This window comes from Saimiri boliviensis, chromosome 1 (genome assembly GCF_048565385.1).
Source record: "Saimiri boliviensis isolate mSaiBol1 chromosome 1, mSaiBol1.pri, whole genome shotgun sequence".
Taxonomy (NCBI): Eukaryota; Metazoa; Chordata; class Mammalia; order Primates; family Cebidae; genus Saimiri; species Saimiri boliviensis.
In genome coordinates, this window is record NC_133449.1 from 89,415,165 (window position 1) to 89,433,485 (window position 18,321).

The 18,321-nt window shown below is 39.5% G+C and overlaps 1 protein-coding gene across 3 annotated transcripts in view; it reads right to left on the reverse strand.

The window, feature by feature from the left end:
- PPP1R21 (protein phosphatase 1 regulatory subunit 21) overlaps positions 1–16,063 on the reverse strand; it is an 82,918-nt gene extending 66,855 nt beyond the window's left edge. For 2 of the 3 annotated variants that reach the window (XM_074400281.1, XM_039462629.2), the window contains exons 1-3: positions 15,806–16,063; positions 4,973–5,041; positions 1,368–1,514 (exon numbers count right to left, since the gene is read on the reverse strand). In XM_074400281.1, the coding sequence (XP_074256382.1) occupies positions 1,368–1,514; positions 4,973–5,041; positions 15,806–15,862 (273 nt within the window). In that variant the 5' untranslated portion in view covers positions 15,863–16,063. Of the gene's footprint in view, positions 1–1,367; positions 1,515–4,972; positions 5,042–15,476; positions 15,557–15,805 lie in introns of those variants that run through there. The other variant, XM_074400283.1, reaches the window with a different exon arrangement.
- Positions 16,064–18,321: the final 2,258 nt, after the last annotated feature.

The window sequence follows — 18,321 nt, forward strand, 5'->3', positions numbered from 1 at the left end:
GGTTGCAGTGAGCCAAGATCGCACCACTGCACTCCAACTTGGGAGACAGAACAAGACTCTGTCTTGAAAAAAATAAAAACAAATAAATAATTATGGCAACTGCCCATTACATGGGACATATGGCCCTAGGCACTTTTACATGATCCCACAGAATCCTCACAACAAACCTGATAGGCTTATTGTCACTTTGCTGATAGAGAAACTAAGATTACAAGGTTAAAAATTGTGCCAAAAGTCATAGATTTATAAAAGGCAAACAAAGAATTCAAGCCTAGGTTTAACTCTGCAGCCTGTGCTCTTCTGGGCATTCTACGCTCCTTCAGAATCAGTGTGCCTTCTCCTTCCCTTCTACCCATTCTACTGTTACTGACTAAATACATACATACATATACAAATACATACATTGTGGAGTGTTAGTCTGCATACATACAGGACTTAAAAACTCAGTCACTACCTCTATCTCTACCCTTAAAAAAACAAAAAAGCAACTTCTTAATCACAGAATGTTCAAAAGTACCAGATTATCCATCTTAGGGAAGTAAGAACCTTGCCTCACCATATAAAACCGTAAGGGAAAAAACTCCTCTCTAAATCTCAAGACAAGAACAAGAAACTGGCCTCCTAAGAATAAATGCTAAGAAAATATATGTGCAGTAAACTTACAAACCTAAGGTATGAGTGTTTCAACCACTACTTTCAAATGCGTAGTAACACTTTGACAATCTCCCTCATTTATCTGCTCAACCTTGGATTAACAGCAACTTGGTATAACCAAAAAACGTCAAACGTTTTGGCTAATATGAGATATTCCATTACCTCTTCTCAGCCACTAAACTAATTATGTACATTTGCTTCTAATAAATTTCTTTAAAATTGACTATCATATGAAAATGTCCCTAACATTTAATATATATTAATTATGAATGTCTCCTTTCTCAACCTAATATCCATGTGTAACAACAGAACATTAAAAATTCAGGGCCAGGCATGATGGCTCACGCTCAGAATCCCAACACATAAGCTTATGCAGGTGGATCGCTTGAGCCCAGGAGTTCAAGATCAACCTGGATAATACAGTGAAACCTCATCTCTACAAAAAGTACAAAAATAAGCCAAGCATAGTGGTGCGGGCCTCTAGTTTCAGCCACTAATGAGGCTGAGGTGGGAGGATAACTGAGCCTGGGTGCAGAGGCTGCAGTGAGCCAAGATCACAAAACTGCACTCCAGCCTGGGCAGCAGAGCAAGACTCTGTCTCAAACAAACAAAAACATAATTCAGCAGTGGGGTCTTCTGTTAAAACCAGGATGGCCTGTAGGTGTCTGTGACTAATCACAAGGTCACACTAACTTGCCTGTATTTGAACCTACCTTGTTTTTCTTGCCCCGTGGTTCACTCAGAGCTAGTTCATCTTGAAGTAGTTCTACCCTCTTGGCAAGCTGCAGATTTCGAAATGTCAAACTGTCCATTTCTTGTTGTAGTTTTCTCAATGACTGATCCTTCATTTTCAGTTGTTCCTATATCAAAGTGAAAAGAGATTGGTCCTCACAGTTTAGCTGTAAGGTTTAGATATTTTATTAAAAATTATTTTTGTTTTACCAAAATATAATCAAAACCTCTTGCTTTAGAAAATTTAGTTTGTATGTATATTGTTTCACTTCTTAAGTTTTTAGCACTTTGTAAAAAGATCATCTTTTGGCTAAACCAAGTAAATTTAAAAATAAGAGCAACTATACTAATGCAACATCATGATCAACTAAACATCCTATGACAGTGAACAGACACAAAGATTGAAGCTACAAACATAAACTTAGACATTTATTTATTTACTTACTTATGAAACAGAATCTTGCTCTATTGCCTAAGCCGGAGTGCAGTGGCACAATGTTGGCTCACTGCAACCTCCACTGCCTGCATCAAGCAATTCTTGTACCTCAGCCTCCCAAGTGGCTGGGACTACAGGTACACGCCACCATGCTCGGCTAATTTTTTTGTATTTTTAGTAGAGATGGGATTTTGCCATGTTGGCCAGGCTGGTCCAAACTCCTGACCTCAGGTGATCTCCCCACCTCGGCCTCCCAAAGTGCTGGGATTACAAGCATGAGCCACCATGCCCGGCCAAACTTAGATATTTAAAGACAACCTCAGATTTACTGATAATTCCTTTCAGTGAACAAGACTGGGAAGAAATATATTTGTATTCCATTTTTTCTGTAAATCCTCCCTGAATTTAAATTCGTCAAAATAAAGTCTTTGCGACACTCTTAATTTTACTTCAACTATTCTGACATATCAAAGATAAAAATCAATATTACCATATCAAAAATATTTTTAGATGCTATTCTGTATTAATTCACTTTAAAGCTAAATGATAATAGAAACAAAATCTAAAATATTCTGCTAACCTTTTTTGACACACCCTCTGCTGACCATTTTGTTCTGTTTATGCCATAATGGGGTAAGAAAATGAGAAACTGAAGAGAAATATTTAGTTCCATTCTACTTTTTAAAGAGAATTATTCTAACTATATTTTACTTATGATATTCTGACAACTTTTTATTCATTGATTATCAAACACAGATGGCCATATATAACTGTATGTTTAAAGAACTGGGCTGTGCATGGTGGCTCATGCCTGTAATCCCTGCACTTTGGGAGGCTGAGACAGGAGGATTGCTTAAGAAACATAATGAGATCTCATCTCTATTTAAAAAAAACAATAGAAAATAAAAAAATAAAGAACTATATGTTAACTAGTTTCACTGAAACAAACCATTATAAGACAAACAATTATAAAACATGGAGGTCATGTTTTAACAAATAGATGTTCTCATTACATTGAAACAGCAACTCAGGCCAGGTGAGATAGCTCACACCTACAATCCCAGCATTTTGGGAGGCTGAGGCAGGATGGATCACTTGAGGTCAGGAGCTTGAGACCAGCCTTGCCAACATGACAAAACTCCGAAGCTACTAAAAATACAAAAATAAGCTGGGCACAAGAATTGCTTAAATTGGGGAGGCAGAAGTTGCAGAGCTGAGACTGTGCCACTGCACTCCAGCCTGGGTGACAGAGTGAGACTCTGTCTTAAAAAAAAAAAAAAAAAAAAAAAAGGAACAGCAACCTAAAAGCCACAGGCTGGTGTCTGCACTCTACTGACATCATCCACATGTTGGAATACTGCTAGAGGAATGGAACAATATGCTCCCATTAAGGAGAAAATTATTTTTTTAAATGTTTGTTTAGTATAACCTTAATTTTTACCTGTAGTTCAAAGGTAAATTTAGGCCTAGCCCATGTCCAAATTATCATGTCTTTCAAATTTTAAAAACTCAAATCAATAAACATTGATTACACCAAACAGCTCACTGAAGGGGTAAACCCAATAAAATTAAAAGCCTGCTGTAACACAGGACATCCTAATAGTCCTGTCTAGCAAACTGGCAAACTGTTACTTATTGTAAAATAATTACAATGACTACTGTAATAAACAGTAAAACAAAAAATAATTTACTTTTTTTCTCATAATTTATATTTTTATAATATATAACTATGCTTATAATTCTTAACATGAACTAATGCTCCAACTCCATTATCCAATCATTAATTTCAGAATTTATCTATCCCAGCCTCTCGCTAAACTCTAGTTTCTGCAATGGAGATGATAATGCTATCTGACCTCATAGGGTTGTGAACATTAAATAAGGTAATGGATATAATGTACTTAGCACAATACCTGGCATACAGTGAGTGCTCAATCAATAGAACCAGCTGTCACCACTCCTACCACTGTTCTCACCATTGCTACCGTCACAGAGTTACTCAAACACAACCAGCAACAGGAGGGCATAAAACACCAGTGCAGGCTACTAGGACAAACTAGGAAAGACTTTCCCCAGCAATAGGTTTAAATATTATTAGGAGATACAATGATCATTTCTTCAATAATTTTTGTAAAAGAATAACTTGACTGATAAATCCTGACTATAAAGCTTCTTTTTTAATCATCTTGGCTTGGGTGCAGAAAGCCTGGTAGTATGGGTGGGTGTTCAGAACCATCTTAGCCCTGAGACTGCGGTAGCAGCACCTGAGGAGGAGATGCTCAGAGAGAGAATTCTCTCCCATAGTATCCAACAACTGGCGACGTAAAATGACATACTTCTGAGGCGTCGTTGCCTAAGCGGAGCTATCTTAGACATATTAGTGATCAGGGGCTTCTCCAGAAAGAGACAGGATTTCTCTAAGTGGAATCCTAATCCCATCTGTCTTAAGAGAGCAGAGAAAGCAAGAAGAGGAAAGAGCGAAAGAGTGAGCTAGGCAGTATATTTAACTGAAACTTGGCCAAAAAGAACTACAAATCCTAGAATTAATCTATTCATTTAAAAAATCACTAAGCAATATTTACCACTTACCTATTAGAAAGAGACAGAAACAAATTCCTTCATCTATCATATATCACCCCTCAGTTAACAAAGGTGCTGATGGTAAAATGTATCACTCAAAGAGTGTCCTGATTAACACAGGTTATTACTACTAAATAGCTCAACTAAAGGCAAGATTTAGGGACCATATGATTCACACAATCAAACTCAACTTATTAGAGCCTCCTGTCTGCAGAGTAAGAGGGATTCAAAGAGGAGTATGACATAGCCTCCCCCAGAGAGCTGTCCCTGATGACCACTGATAAGAAGCCCCATTAATTCAGATAAACTGAGCTAAGTAAAGGCCTTGAGGCACAGGAGAAATGCATTAGACAAAGTCACCTAATACCTTTTTGTAATTTTTAGCTAAGGAAATCAAAGTACACCATATTATTACCTAAGCAAGTAGGAAAATTAACCACAAAAAACTGTATTACTGTTTCTTATTCCTAGTGAATCAGTGTCAGAGGTGGAACTTTAACCCACTGAATCTGCTTTGAGCAACACCAAATGCTAATTTAACCATTGCAACACAAATATCCTGTTGCCCACCTTTAAAGCTGCAGAATTTGCTTGTTCATCCACAACACCTTTTTTCAGAACCTGATTCTGAGCCCGAAGCTGAAAACAGAAAAAGCAATAATCAATTTTTAATATAAAGCAATTGGTTATATCAAGGAAATCACAACAGTTTTACAGGTATCATTATACTAAGTAACTAAATAGCTTCTCACATATATATGAGAACAAAAAAGTATTAGACCCAAAGAGGGTAGTAGACACAATTTACCATTTTCCAGATAAGGACACACAGGCCGAGTTGCCCAATGTCATAAGAAAAATCAATGGCAAAACTGGGACTAAAATCCAGTCTCCCAATTTCTAGTGTGCCACTCTATGAAACCAAGTCCCATCCTTAAATAAAACTAATACAATAAATAATACAGTACTGAATATGCCACTTTCCTTGAAATTGTGACACACTATTCATTTGTAAAATACATACAACTGGACTAATTATGAAGTTAGAATTGCACAGAAAATAAAAATGTAGGGCATCAACATACCCAGCAGGACACTGTGAACTAATATTAGACATGCAAATGTCACCATCGACAATGGCCTCAGGAATAGTAGACTTGTTATCAGGCATCAGCTGGGGCAGTGTACAAAAGCAACTAAGAAGCAGGTGCCATTTAAAAGTTAGTGATAATACCCACTTACATTTGCATGCTCACTACAAATCAGGCACCATTCTAAGTACTTACATGTATTACTTCATCTAATCCAAACAATCCTATGAAGTGGCTACTCTAAATTACCTCCATTTTAAATATGAGGAAACTGAGGCACAGAGAAGTTAAGTAACAATGCTGAGATTCAGACTCTACCAGTTTGGACTCCAGAGTCACAATGCCAATTAGACAATATTGGCTATTTCTCAAAGCTACATTTAAGTGAAAAAAGCAGTGAGCTGGAGAGGTGAGAGATGCCTTTAGAGAAAGAGGTAAAACTTGGGTTTTTTTCATAGTTAATTATTAAATATTGAAAAATAACTTTATTTTAAATAAAGTATACAAATCAGAAAATATGCAGCTGAATGCATTTTTACTTATGTATACATCTACATAACCACCACTGCCAGGGTTTTAAAAGATAAAATTTACTTCTGTAATAAGAGGAAAGTATCCTCAGCAAAGAGCAAGTAAGTATAAATACGTAAGTTCACTGTAGCTGAAGCAAAAGGTTTACAGATTAATATCCCCAGGGCTCAGTGCAGAGACCATGAAAGACCCAGTTCATCTCTGAGAAACTGAAAGAATGAGAAATTCTCGTACGTGAGCTTTAAAAAAAAAAAATCTATTTCTAAAATTAAAAATAAAAAATTTTAAAAAATCTTTCTAATTCTGCATAGCTCAGATCTGTCTCCTGAGAACAGAGAACAGAAATGACCCTTTTCTGTGCCAAAAGAATGGGAATATTGGAATGCTAAATCTTAAACTGAATATTTAAAACTCAATGGAAAATTTAGCTAAAATTCTGAGATAAAAAGCAGGCATACTGCAGGATATTCAACAGTTTGGGCAAAAGACAGACTAAAAAGATGAGATTCTTCTATTTTTAGAAAGTTAGAGATGACAGTTCATTACCACAATAGAAAGCAGACTCAGCTCTTTGCTCTGCCATTTATTAGACAATACAAATTTGGGAAATTCATTTAACCTTTCTGAGCTTCAGCTATATGGTCTATAGAATGAGTAAATCAATTTACCCATTCTAAATACCAGACAAAGAAGACATGTAAGGGATAAAAGATCCTCTTCTGGTATTTAGAATAGGTAAAGATCTGTAATCTTTTACATGTCTTCTTTGTTTGATATTTAGAACCTCTTGTATTCCTTCTTCTGAAGCTACTGTGAGAACCAGATAAGAAACCTATGAAAAATAACTTTCTAAATTATAAAATGCTCCACGAATGGAAATAGAACTCTATTTTAGATTCAAAACGACAACAGCTCTGTAGTGTGCATGGTGTAAGACATTGTACACCATGATTGATATGGGGGAGAGATGTAAAAGATGTGGTCCCTATTTTCAAAGAACTTACACTTTAAAAGGAAAGATAAAATATTAAAAGATAACTAGCAATACTAGTATTTCCTGCCTGAAAAAAAAAAAGTAGAAGACATTAAATTCTCTAGAACAGGGGTTGGCCAACTACGGTCTGAGGGCCAAATTGGCATGCTATTTTTTTTTTTTTTTTTTTTTGAGACGGAGTTTCGCTCTTGTTACCCAGGCTGGAGTGCAATGGCGCGATCTCGGCTCACGGCAACCTCCGCCTCCTGGGTTCAGGCAATTCTCCTGCCTCAGCCTCCTGAGTAGCTGGGATTACAGGCACGTGCCACCATGCCCAGCTGATTTTTTTGTATTTTTAGTAGAGACGGGGTTTCACCATGTTGACCAGGATGGTCTCGATCTCTCGACCTCGTGATCCACCCGCCTCGGCCTCCCAAAGTGCTGGGATTACAGGCTTGAGCCACCGTGCCCGGCCCGTTATTTTTAAAGTTTTATTGGAACGTAGCCATACTCATTCATTTATATGTTGTCTATGGTTGCTTTTGAGGTACAATGGAAGAGATGAGTAGTTGCAACAGAAACCACATAGCCTCAAGCCTAAAATATTTACTGTGTGGCCTCTTACATAAAAGTTTGGTAACTTCTGCTCTAGTAGTTCAAAAGAGAGAAATACCTCTTTAATACTGACTTCTATGATGTAGTGTTCTACTTTTTAAGCAAATATCAACATAGTCTTGAATAATGTGCTATCTAAATAGCAAAATTCAGTAAATACGTCCAAACCCACGTAGCCCCTCCAGAAAAAAAAAAAAAAAATACTGCTTTTGTCTTTAGATTTGATTTCATACCCCTGTCTTAACTCTGATCTGTAATCTCTTTCATGTATTCTTTGTGTGGTGTTTGGAAACTCCTAATGACTACTTCAAGGACTAAGAATGAAGCTTAAAGTCCACTGAACTGATAATTTCCTGTAAGACCAAAACCACAACAATTAATTTTAAGAAAAAGAACCTCATCTTTCATTTCTAAGGCACACTGAAGAGTATTTAAAGCAAATTGAACAAACCACTTTGTTAAAAAGCAAAATGAACCTTTGGAGCTACTGCTGTTAGGAATTTAATATCACTGACTATAACAAAAAAATTAGAACTTTCTTGGGAAATTTTTTTTCGCTTAACTGGTAACTCAAGTATGGCTTCAATGGAACCATTTAACAGACAAGGCAGCTTTCTTAAAAACTGTTAACTGAAACGCCTTTCTATTACTTAGTAGGTAGAAAAGGAGGAAGATGATAAGCTTGCATACTCTTACCATTTTAACTACGCTTTGTGGCATTTAATGATTTTCTGCATTTCAGCATCACTTCTGCCACTCTTACCGCATTACTGAATGAGAAGCATGTAAAACGCTGAGATGCTCTCATCAGTCTGGTCTTTTATAAAATTATTATTTATTTATTGTTTATTTATTTATTTTGAGATTCAGTCTCCCTCTATTGCCCAAGCTGGAGTACAGTGGTGCGATCTTAGCTCATTACAGCCTCTGCCTTTCCAGTTCAAGCAATTCTCCTGCCTCAGCCTCCTGAGTAGCTTGGGATTACAGGTATCCGCCACCACACCTGGCTAATTTTTTGTAATTTTAGTACAGACAGAGTTTCGCCACGTTGGCCAAGCTGGTCTTGAACTTCTGGCCTCAAGTGATCTGCCCGCCTCAGACTCCCAAAGTGCTGGGATTACAGTCATGAGTCACCACATCTGGCCAGCCTGGTCTTTTAGAATTTATCTTTCTCTGCACCAGCATTCACCACAGAAGGGAGACAAATGAACAGTTTCTGTTTTAGATATAGGCATAGGATGACCAGATGGTCACTACTCCATCTAGGAGCCCAGAATGGAGACTCCAATGCATATGACATAACTCAGAAACAACTGCCCTGAAGCCTCTAATAGTATAGAAAAACTCTCCTGCAGATGATAGAGCCTATTTTCAACAGCTGTGCACCAAACTCTTCTGTTCCATTCAGTAGGGAAAGAGTACCTCTGAATCCTTCTTAATCCTTTTAGATCTCATTTTTCCTTGCTTTGTAAACTTCTGATTTATTTTACCTTTACTTTGAAAGCACAGCCCTTCTTTGGCCAACTAAATCCCACCCGTTCTCCAGAATCCTACTTTTTACCTCTGGCCCAACTTCCTTCATAATTTTTCCTAATCACTCCCTCTGGCCCACAGAGAGCCTGCGCCTCAGTCCCTTTCACACTTGCTAAAAACAAGACATCTCTTATTAAACTACTCAGTTTTAATTTTACTTCTTAAAATAGTAAATTTTACATTTTACGAATATATGTATTTCTGCATAGGCTGGGCACAGTGGCTCATGCCTGTAATCCCAGCACTTTGGGAGGCCAAGGAAGGCAGATCACCTGAGGTCAGGAGTTCAAAACCAGCCTGGCCAACATGGCAAAACCGCCTCTCTACTAAAAATACAAAAATTAGCCAAGCATGGTGGCGGCTGCCTGAAATCCCAGTTACTCCAGAGGCTAAGACAGGAGAATTGCTTGAACCCAGAAGAAGAAGGTTGCAGTGAGCTAAGATCACACCACTGCACTCCAGCCTGGGAGACAGCAAATCAAAAAATAAATAAATAAATTTTGTATTCATTTCCCACCCGCCAACTTAAACTGTTCTCCATGGTAAAGACTACAGCATACTTCTTTGTATTACCTCCCTACAATGAAAGATCAACGCTATGGATAGAGAAGGAACTCAATAAATTTTTAACTAATCATATCAGTTAATTTGATTAATCAAATTAATAAATTATACTACATATAAAGGTGTTTAAATGTAATACATTATATAAGAAATTGTCATTACTTTAATAGTTTCTTTTAATTTGAACCTTATGATCCTATTGGACACCAACAATCCTCAAAAGCCTTGAGACTATTTCTAATGACCAGTGCCCAGTCCTGCTATATATTAACTCTGGTTCTGGAATACTCCAACTTCAGTCAGGCCTATCACACAGCTGTTGCTCCTGGGAACAGAGAGTGGTGGTAAGCTCACTATGATTTCTCTCATGCCACTTTGACAATATGTGATAGGCTAAATGGCTATTACCCTCAATCACAAACTGTTGGAAGAGTTTGTGGGGAAAATGAGATGAATCACTCATAGGCATTTTCTCAGCTAATCCTCAACAATCTTCTGTGTTAGAACCACTTTTACATGGCTGACTTCATGCAATGGACTTTTTGACATTTACATATATTTTACAACCCTATAAAATAAACTTTTAAACATACAGTCTTTTCTTCAATATGAAGTGATTTGTGTAAGACAACCCTACACTGCACCAAAACTCTGATTCAAAGCTTCAGTATACTGAAGACATGTGCAGACCCCAGCTGCAGTTATCTGGCCTGGATGATCCCTAAAACTCCCTCCAGTTCTAACATTGTAGGTATTCCAAATTACTGGGAATCCTACTTAGTCTTTCTTTCTGCCTACTTATTTGTTCCTATCCCAGGATAGGGATAAAGTTTGTACAGGCTACGTATTATGCAGCAATAGCTGGGGTTACTTTGACACTAAGGCAGGAAAAAACTCTCACATCTGCCTCAAATGGCATCCTTTCTCCTGCTCCTGCTCCCATGCAGAGAAATTCACTAGGACCAAACCCCCACTCCCAACCCTTGCAGTTTAGCTGTCCCTCAGTGAATGGGTGAGTAAATCAGTTAAACTAAAGAGTCAGAGAAGGCTGCCCCTTGTCTTTCTAGGGCCTTGTCCAAAGTGTGGTTTCTGGACAGCTGCAACAGTATCACCTGGAAGCAGAATCTCAGGCCCCACCCCAGACAGACCTACTAAACCAGAATCTGCAGTTTAACAAGTGAGTCATTTAGACATTCACATTTGTGATGCACGGACCTAGGATCTAAGTTAGCACTGTCCAACAGAGTAGCCAATAGCTACAAGTAGCTGTTTAAATAAAACCGAAAATTCAGTTCCTCGGTCACACTAGCTACATTTCAAGTGCTCAACAGCCATGCATGGCTAGTGGTTACCTTGCTGGACAGCACAGATACAGAATATTTTCATCCTCATGGAAACTTCCATTGGATAGCACTAAACACAAACCTATTTTTCTTTTTTTTGAGACATAATCTCACTCTTTTACCCAGGCTGGAGTGCAGTGGTGCAATCTTGGCTCACTGCAACCTCTGCCTCCCGGGTTCCAGTGATTCCCTGCCTCAGCCTCCCAAGTAGCTGGAATTACAGGTGCCTGCCACCATACCTGGCTAATTTTTGTATTTTTAGTAGAGATAGGGTTTCGCCATGTTGACCAGGCTGGTCTTGAGCTCCTGACCTCATGATCCACCTGCCTCAGCCTCCCAAAGTGCTGGGATTACAGGTGTGAGCCACCGGTGCCCAGCCACAGACCTATTTTTCAACCCAACTTTACTAGTGAATCCTGTCTAATCAGGGTAAACAAACAAACAAACAAAAACACTCATACTCAATTTTAATCCCATCCAGTTCCTGAGTCTATTTCTCTATAGGAGTGGGCCATTAATCAGGTTCTGCCAATCTGAAGAGCAAACATGCTGGATGAAATGAACTGACCCTCTCCCAATATGAGTAGCTGTGTACTAAGAGTATAAGTCTAAAAAGTTCCCAAAGGCAGTCCCCTTTGTAAGTAAAGGAAGCATCAGTTGCAAAGTAAACTGCAGAGAAATGATGGATGTTTGGCTTTCCTGCTGGCATCTATTGCCTCAAAAAAAAAAAACAAAAACAAAAATAAAAACAAAAAAACACCTTTAAACAGATTATCTTTATCTCTGTTGAGGCTACTATCCCAATGCCATTCCTTGAGCAATGATTTTCAAATTTTAACATGAATCCAATCATAGAAAGGTTTGTTACAACACAGATTGCTGAGTCCCACTGCTAGTTTCAGATTCAGTAGGTGCAGGGTGGACCCAAGAATTTACTTTTTTTTTTGTTATTGTACTTTGGGCTCTAGGGTACATGTGTACATCCTGCATCCTGCAGGACTGTTGTACATGTATATACATGTGTTGGTGGTTTGCTGTCTCCATTCCCCCAACCCCAAGAATTTACATTTCTAATCCATTCCCAGATGATGTTGTTTCAGGGCCTACACCTTGAGAATCACTGACCCAGGGTAACACAAACATTGGGAAGACAGAACTTGAAACTTGCTTACACACATACATAGGTGCCAGGCAAGAGTGCTCCCGCAAAGAAAGCAGGCTAAAATCAAATGAGCCAGAACTGAGTACTTTTTGCCTCTCTTCTCCATAATGAGATACAACAGAGCATCAGAAGCAGAGCAGGTCACGGAAGAAATAGCAAGTCAGAAATGGTCTTTTATCCTTAATTTATAATGTAGTCACTGAGGTCTTGATTAGCTTTCCCTCACATCTCAAGGAGGTAGCTTGCATCTATTACTTAACTTCACAAACCTCTGAAAACCCACCTCTACACACATTCATTCTCCCTCCCCAAACTCTACTAAACGTGAAATTTTAAAAACCTCAAATGACCTTCTAATTGCCCAAACCACTGGGTCTTAATCTCCATTTTTACTAACCTTTCCATAACACTGTCTTTCAGCAACCTATTTGCCTCAGCAATTCTCATCTGCTTTGATCTCCACAGTTCATCTTTTATCTAACTAGACTCTCAGTCGCTTTAATGGGAGCTCCTCAGACCACTATTTGTCTGTTAGTTTTTCTTCCTTTTCAAGAGGAAAGATTATGAAGGATGGGACCTTTCCTGAAACAACAGCTGAAATATTGCATGAAGGAATAATGAGAAGACTGCCAGTGTCCTTGGTTTAGGGACCATGCTTGCTGCTCTCTTGATAGGCTTCCTTGTAAAGATTAAGAAGACATCTTTTTCTTTTGTATCCTAAATAAGGCAGAAAAATTATGCAATTGGATTTCAGTATCAGCCCACAATTCTGGTACCAGGGAAGGTAACAAAAAGGTATAATACTCTTAGGCACACGGCTGGAGAAACCGTAGATCATATTTAGAAATTGCCTGCTTAGGCACAGGGCTGGAGAAACCGTAGATCATATTTAGAAATTGCCTGCTACTAGAATTGACAGGGAATAAAAAGCACAAGAAATCTTTTGACCAGGATCTGTTTTGTGTTCTGAAATTCCCATCACATTGCAATTAAAAAATGAAAACTGGCCTGGCCCAACAAGGGAGATGATCCCAAGTCTGGCAGGCCTCCTACAGTCTCCTTAGCATCTTTTCCTACTCCAAGCACATCCTTCCCACAGGTGTTTCCCCATTCTCCCCTGATTAACTCTCAAAGTGCATCTTGATGGTTCTTAATCCAAAAGCGCTGGCCTTTGTCCTGACTTTTAGCCAGTCCATCTCTATTAGAAAGTTTCAGCTATTACTTCCAGCATCACCTCATACTAATAGGTGAATAACAAATTTAGTGTGCCTTCCAACCCTATAACTCCTCGGCTGTATCTAACCTCTCTTACAGCCCTTCACTCAGAACTGGCTCTTCTTTCTGCAGCCCTCACTGTGTCGGAAGCAGTCTTGTTCCCTCACCTCAGGACTGCAGGGACAACTCTGAGTTTTCCCACATTTACCAAGTCCCAAAGAATGAATGAGACACAAGGATGAGTAACTTACATCTTTCGTAAGTTTAGTGCCATGCACACAGCAGGCACTCAAAAAAAAAAAAAAAGGAAAGCTGAAAAGTATTTTTTAACCATAATTCCTAAATCTAGCCCCTTCTCTACAGCCCAAAAGTCACTAGCTTTATATAATCCTACATTACTCTCCCCAAAACTATTTCGACAATCTACCGTCTGCTTTTCTCCCACCTATCTTTCCCTATTTCAGTCCATCCTTCACAGTTATCAGTGTCCTTCCTAAGAGTAATGTCACTCCCCTGCTTAACCTCTGGCATCTCTCCATTACTCAAAAGGTAAAGTTCACTCTTCTTACTTGACATCCACAACCTTTCATGATGGAGTCCAAATTACCTCTCCAACCTCATTTCCCCACTCTCTGCCATGTATCTTAATGAGCTTTCATATCAGCAAACATGGACTGTTTAATTTTCTTTTATCTAATCCCCAATATAACCTTAACAATTACCCAATGTCTTCAGTAGTCCCATCGAACTAACACTTGTCATACTATATCGTAACTATGTTCTACATTAGAATATTCCATTAAAGGCGACTTGTTAAGCTGGAACCCTGCCTCACTCAACAGACCCTGGTGGACTGCTCACAGGGGGCACATATTAAGTGTCCGTCGAACAAGCTTACATATCCCAAAAAATTTTCAGTTTTTATTACTTTGGGAGGTATACAATTATTTCAGCAATATAGTTTCTGCTCAAAACATTTTTGGAACTCTTCTCTTGCCATTGGGAATGGCCTTCAGAGCTTGCTGACTCTCTGAAGAAAATCAGTTCCCTTCCTTTATACTCATGAAACATTTTATTTTTTTCCTTCTTTTCACAGGTGTTGATCGTGAAACATTTTCAACCAAAAATAGTAGAGCCAGATTTGAGCATTGCCAACCTCCACCCACCTCCCTTCATCACATGGATTTGTTCCAAACAACTTCTGGCCCGTCAAGCAAGGAAAGGAAACATTCCCTCAAAATACGAAGACTTGCCATCACTAACATTGTGTCGCAGGATCTTAAGACAATTTCAAATGGAAATGAAACAAAGTTTTGCTAATGGTAGCATCACTGAAATAAGTGTAGTATCTCAAAAGGCTCCTATTTGATGGTGAAGACTTAAATATGTGTGCTTAGGCACAGGTTTTATTTTTCAAAGAATATTTCATCTTGCTATTTGTTGAATGAAACTTTAAGGAATAAAATGTGTCTCAGTTTCTCCACATTGCAAAATGGGATTATCATCTTCCTACTGACTCCATGGATGCCAAGATCACTGAAAACTAAGCTTAATGACTGTTGAATCAATTTTCAAAGACGTAAGATCTGCTCTAATAACTTCATAAGAATATTAAGCTAGAAACACCCTACCCAGAAACCGCAGCATCCTTTCCAAGGAAAAGGTTCTATCATTTAAAAGACTGATGACACAAACACGACAAAGGGGCAGGTCCTCATTTTGCTTAATATGTATTGAGCACCTGCTGGGTGTTCTGCCCCATTCCAGGTGACCGAGGGACAAGAGCAAGAAAAGGACACAGCCGTAGCACTCAAGCTTTCAAAATCATTCCTGACAACCTCTTGCCATAGCACTGAATACATTCATAATCACCCATGTCTAGTGAAGCAGTTTACCGGAATGTCTCTGTTTACCCTTTCGAATTGCTTCGGGGGAAGACAAATGTCTTCAACCTCCTATCATCCCTGTGGGAGGGGGAAAAGGTTGATCTTCCCCATCCCAGGGCTGAGAAAACTGAGGGAGCAGCGAGGTAAGGAGTGGTCCACACCTTTCCCTTCCCTTCTTGGCCAGCATCAGAAGCAAGAAGCCAGAATTTCTGACACCCCAGTCCGAAGCCCACTACTTCAGTGAAAAGGTAGAATCAAACTCCAGCTCCTTCCTGCAGAAACGCTCACGGACGCAGACACCGCCCGGCCCCATCTCCTGGCAGCTGCAGGTGGAGGCACGGTCATGGTGGACTGAGGCGGCGGAGGGGAAAGGTGGGGTGCGCTCGCGTGCCCCTCTCCCCGCAGTACCCCTGAGTCCCGACAAGTCGCTGCCAAGGCAACCCGAGGCCACAGGGCGGGGGACCCCCTACTCCCCGCCCACGATGGGTACCTTTGAGTACTCCTGAGCCAGCTTCTGGTACTTCCCCTGCAACTCAGCCGAGGCCATGGCCTCCCCTGCCCCGCCCAGGCCAGGCCGCCCAGGCGGCTCAGCCCGTCTCCCGCCCCCAAACCCAGACAGGCTCCGGGATACAGCTCAGGCAGTCTCTGCCTTCTTGGCCACCGCCGCCGCGCCTCCTCCTCCACTTCCGGGTTCGCGGGGTGGGAGGAAGGCGGAGTGGAGCCGGGGGCGGAGCGACCACAGAAGGCAGGACGCCGTCTGGCGTCACCGCCCCGCTCTTCGCCTCCGAGTACGTGCGTGCGTAGCGTCGCCGGCGTGCCTGGGCTGTGCCTCTGGGACCGGGGGCGCCATCTTGACGCATGGTCCAAGATGGCGACCTGGAACGCAGAAGGAAAGAATTAAGAGGGGAAGAGAATCATGAGAGCCAATAGAATGGGCGGAGGACCTAGGAGAGGGACGGTCATTGCGAAGAGCAGAGGACCGGAAGAAGAAACATTCCAAGCGCATCAAGAGTTCTGGCTGACTCTACGCGCCCCCTGGTTCTCATAGCAACCGCCTGGCGCTGGATGGTTACGTCTTTCAGAACAAGCCTGGAAAGATTTGTGTATTCGGCTATTTTGTTATCCGCATATGATAGCACAGACGTGCTATGCACTGTAAACTCTCAGACCTCCCCCAAATTTGTAACGTTTGCTGCTGCCACTGTCCCCAGCTCCAAACCTTCACTGTCTTTTGTATTTTGACATTGACATTTCTTTGTGTCCGTTGTCTACCCACTCCGCCCACTCCTACCCCTTTACACATACACATCAGAGGTTTTTTCAGTAGATTCAGTAAAAAACCTTTAAGATATTTCAGGTATTTATTCCTTCCATGCATGCATAGTGATGTGAACAGAACAAAAAAAAGGGAATTGAAGCAAAAATAATCTGCCTGAGATACTTTAGGCGGATTTTACTGGAATGAAAAGCCTGCCTCATTCATTTAAATTTTTTAAAGATACTGTTCTAGGTATTGTATGCATTGCAACATTAAAACGTTCATTAATAGAGAAATTGATAAATATACAGTATATGTTTGTTCAGAAATTACAGTATGGCAGTTTAATAACCTAGATCTATATATATCTGTATATATCAACATGGCAAAACCATCTTAAATGTAAAAAGCAAATTGCAGTATACTATAGTATGAAAGGTTACATTTTAAAATGCAGAGTTACATTTTAATTGTTCATGGACACATGTACTAAAAATACAGAAACAAGAACTGGAAGGGAGCACATCAAATTCTGGATAGTAGTTGCCTTCAGTGAGAAAAAGAGAAAGGAAAAAAAGAGAAAGGAGATGAAACGGAAGAGGACAAAGGAGCACAAACTTTCTCTTTATATCTTTAATTTTTTTAAGTGTATGAAGATTTTAACTTTTATTATCTAGGTAATAGGTACAGGAATTTATATTGGCACTTTAGAATGCTGGAAAATTTTCATGATTAAAAAAGTATTAGTGCTATTTTTGACTATTAGTAAGCCAGAAATTTACAGTGAAGGGCTGAGCCTATGTGCATTTTCAGCCATTGTGGTGTGTAAGAGAACTGCAAACTTCTAAAAATGTTTATAGTTTTCAGTTTGCTCATAGACAGATCCCACTGTCCAGGAAACTTTAAGAACAATAATTTTAAAAGTATTACTCTTAGTTTTCTATGGCACCACCAAGAGGCAGAATTAAATATTGTATCTCAATGGTATGTAAAATAATGGAATTTTTTATTTAAAAAGTTGCCATCCCAGAAATAACATTCCAAAGAAAGAATGTGCAATGTTAGCCAGAGAGCCTGTATAAGTTCATTTTACTGAATTTAGAATTTTATTTTGCACTACTGAATCCAGTTGCTGTATCAGGATGCATTGTTTTAAACTCCCAGTTGATAAATGTGAATACATTAAAATTAAGAATCTCTTACCAAAAAGACACCATTAAGCAAGTGAAAAGGCAAGCCACAGGGTGAAATAAGATATTTTCAACATATATATATTCAACATAGAAAGATCTCTTATCCAAATATATAAAGAGCTCTTACAAATCAATAAGGAAAAAAGGCAACCAAATAGAAAATGGTCAAGAGATTTCAACAGGCACTTCACATAGGGAGGTAGACAAATGGCCAATAAACAGGCAATAGGGTGTTCAGTTCCATTAATAATCAAGAGGAAGTGAAATTCAAACCACAGTGATACACCACTGCACACACCACAGAAATAGCTAAAATTAAAGAGACAAGTGTTAGTGGGGCTATGAAACAAGAGATACTCACATAAAATGCTGGTAGGAACATAAACTGGAACAGTCAATTAGAAAAAAAAAAAATCTGGTGTTATGCCCTCATTTGAAAAGATACAACTCAATGGCTAACATTCTAATCCCAGCACTTTGGGAGTCCAAGGCAGTTGGATTACCTGATGGTCAGGAGTTAGAGACCAGTTTGGCCAAAATTATGAAACCCCATCT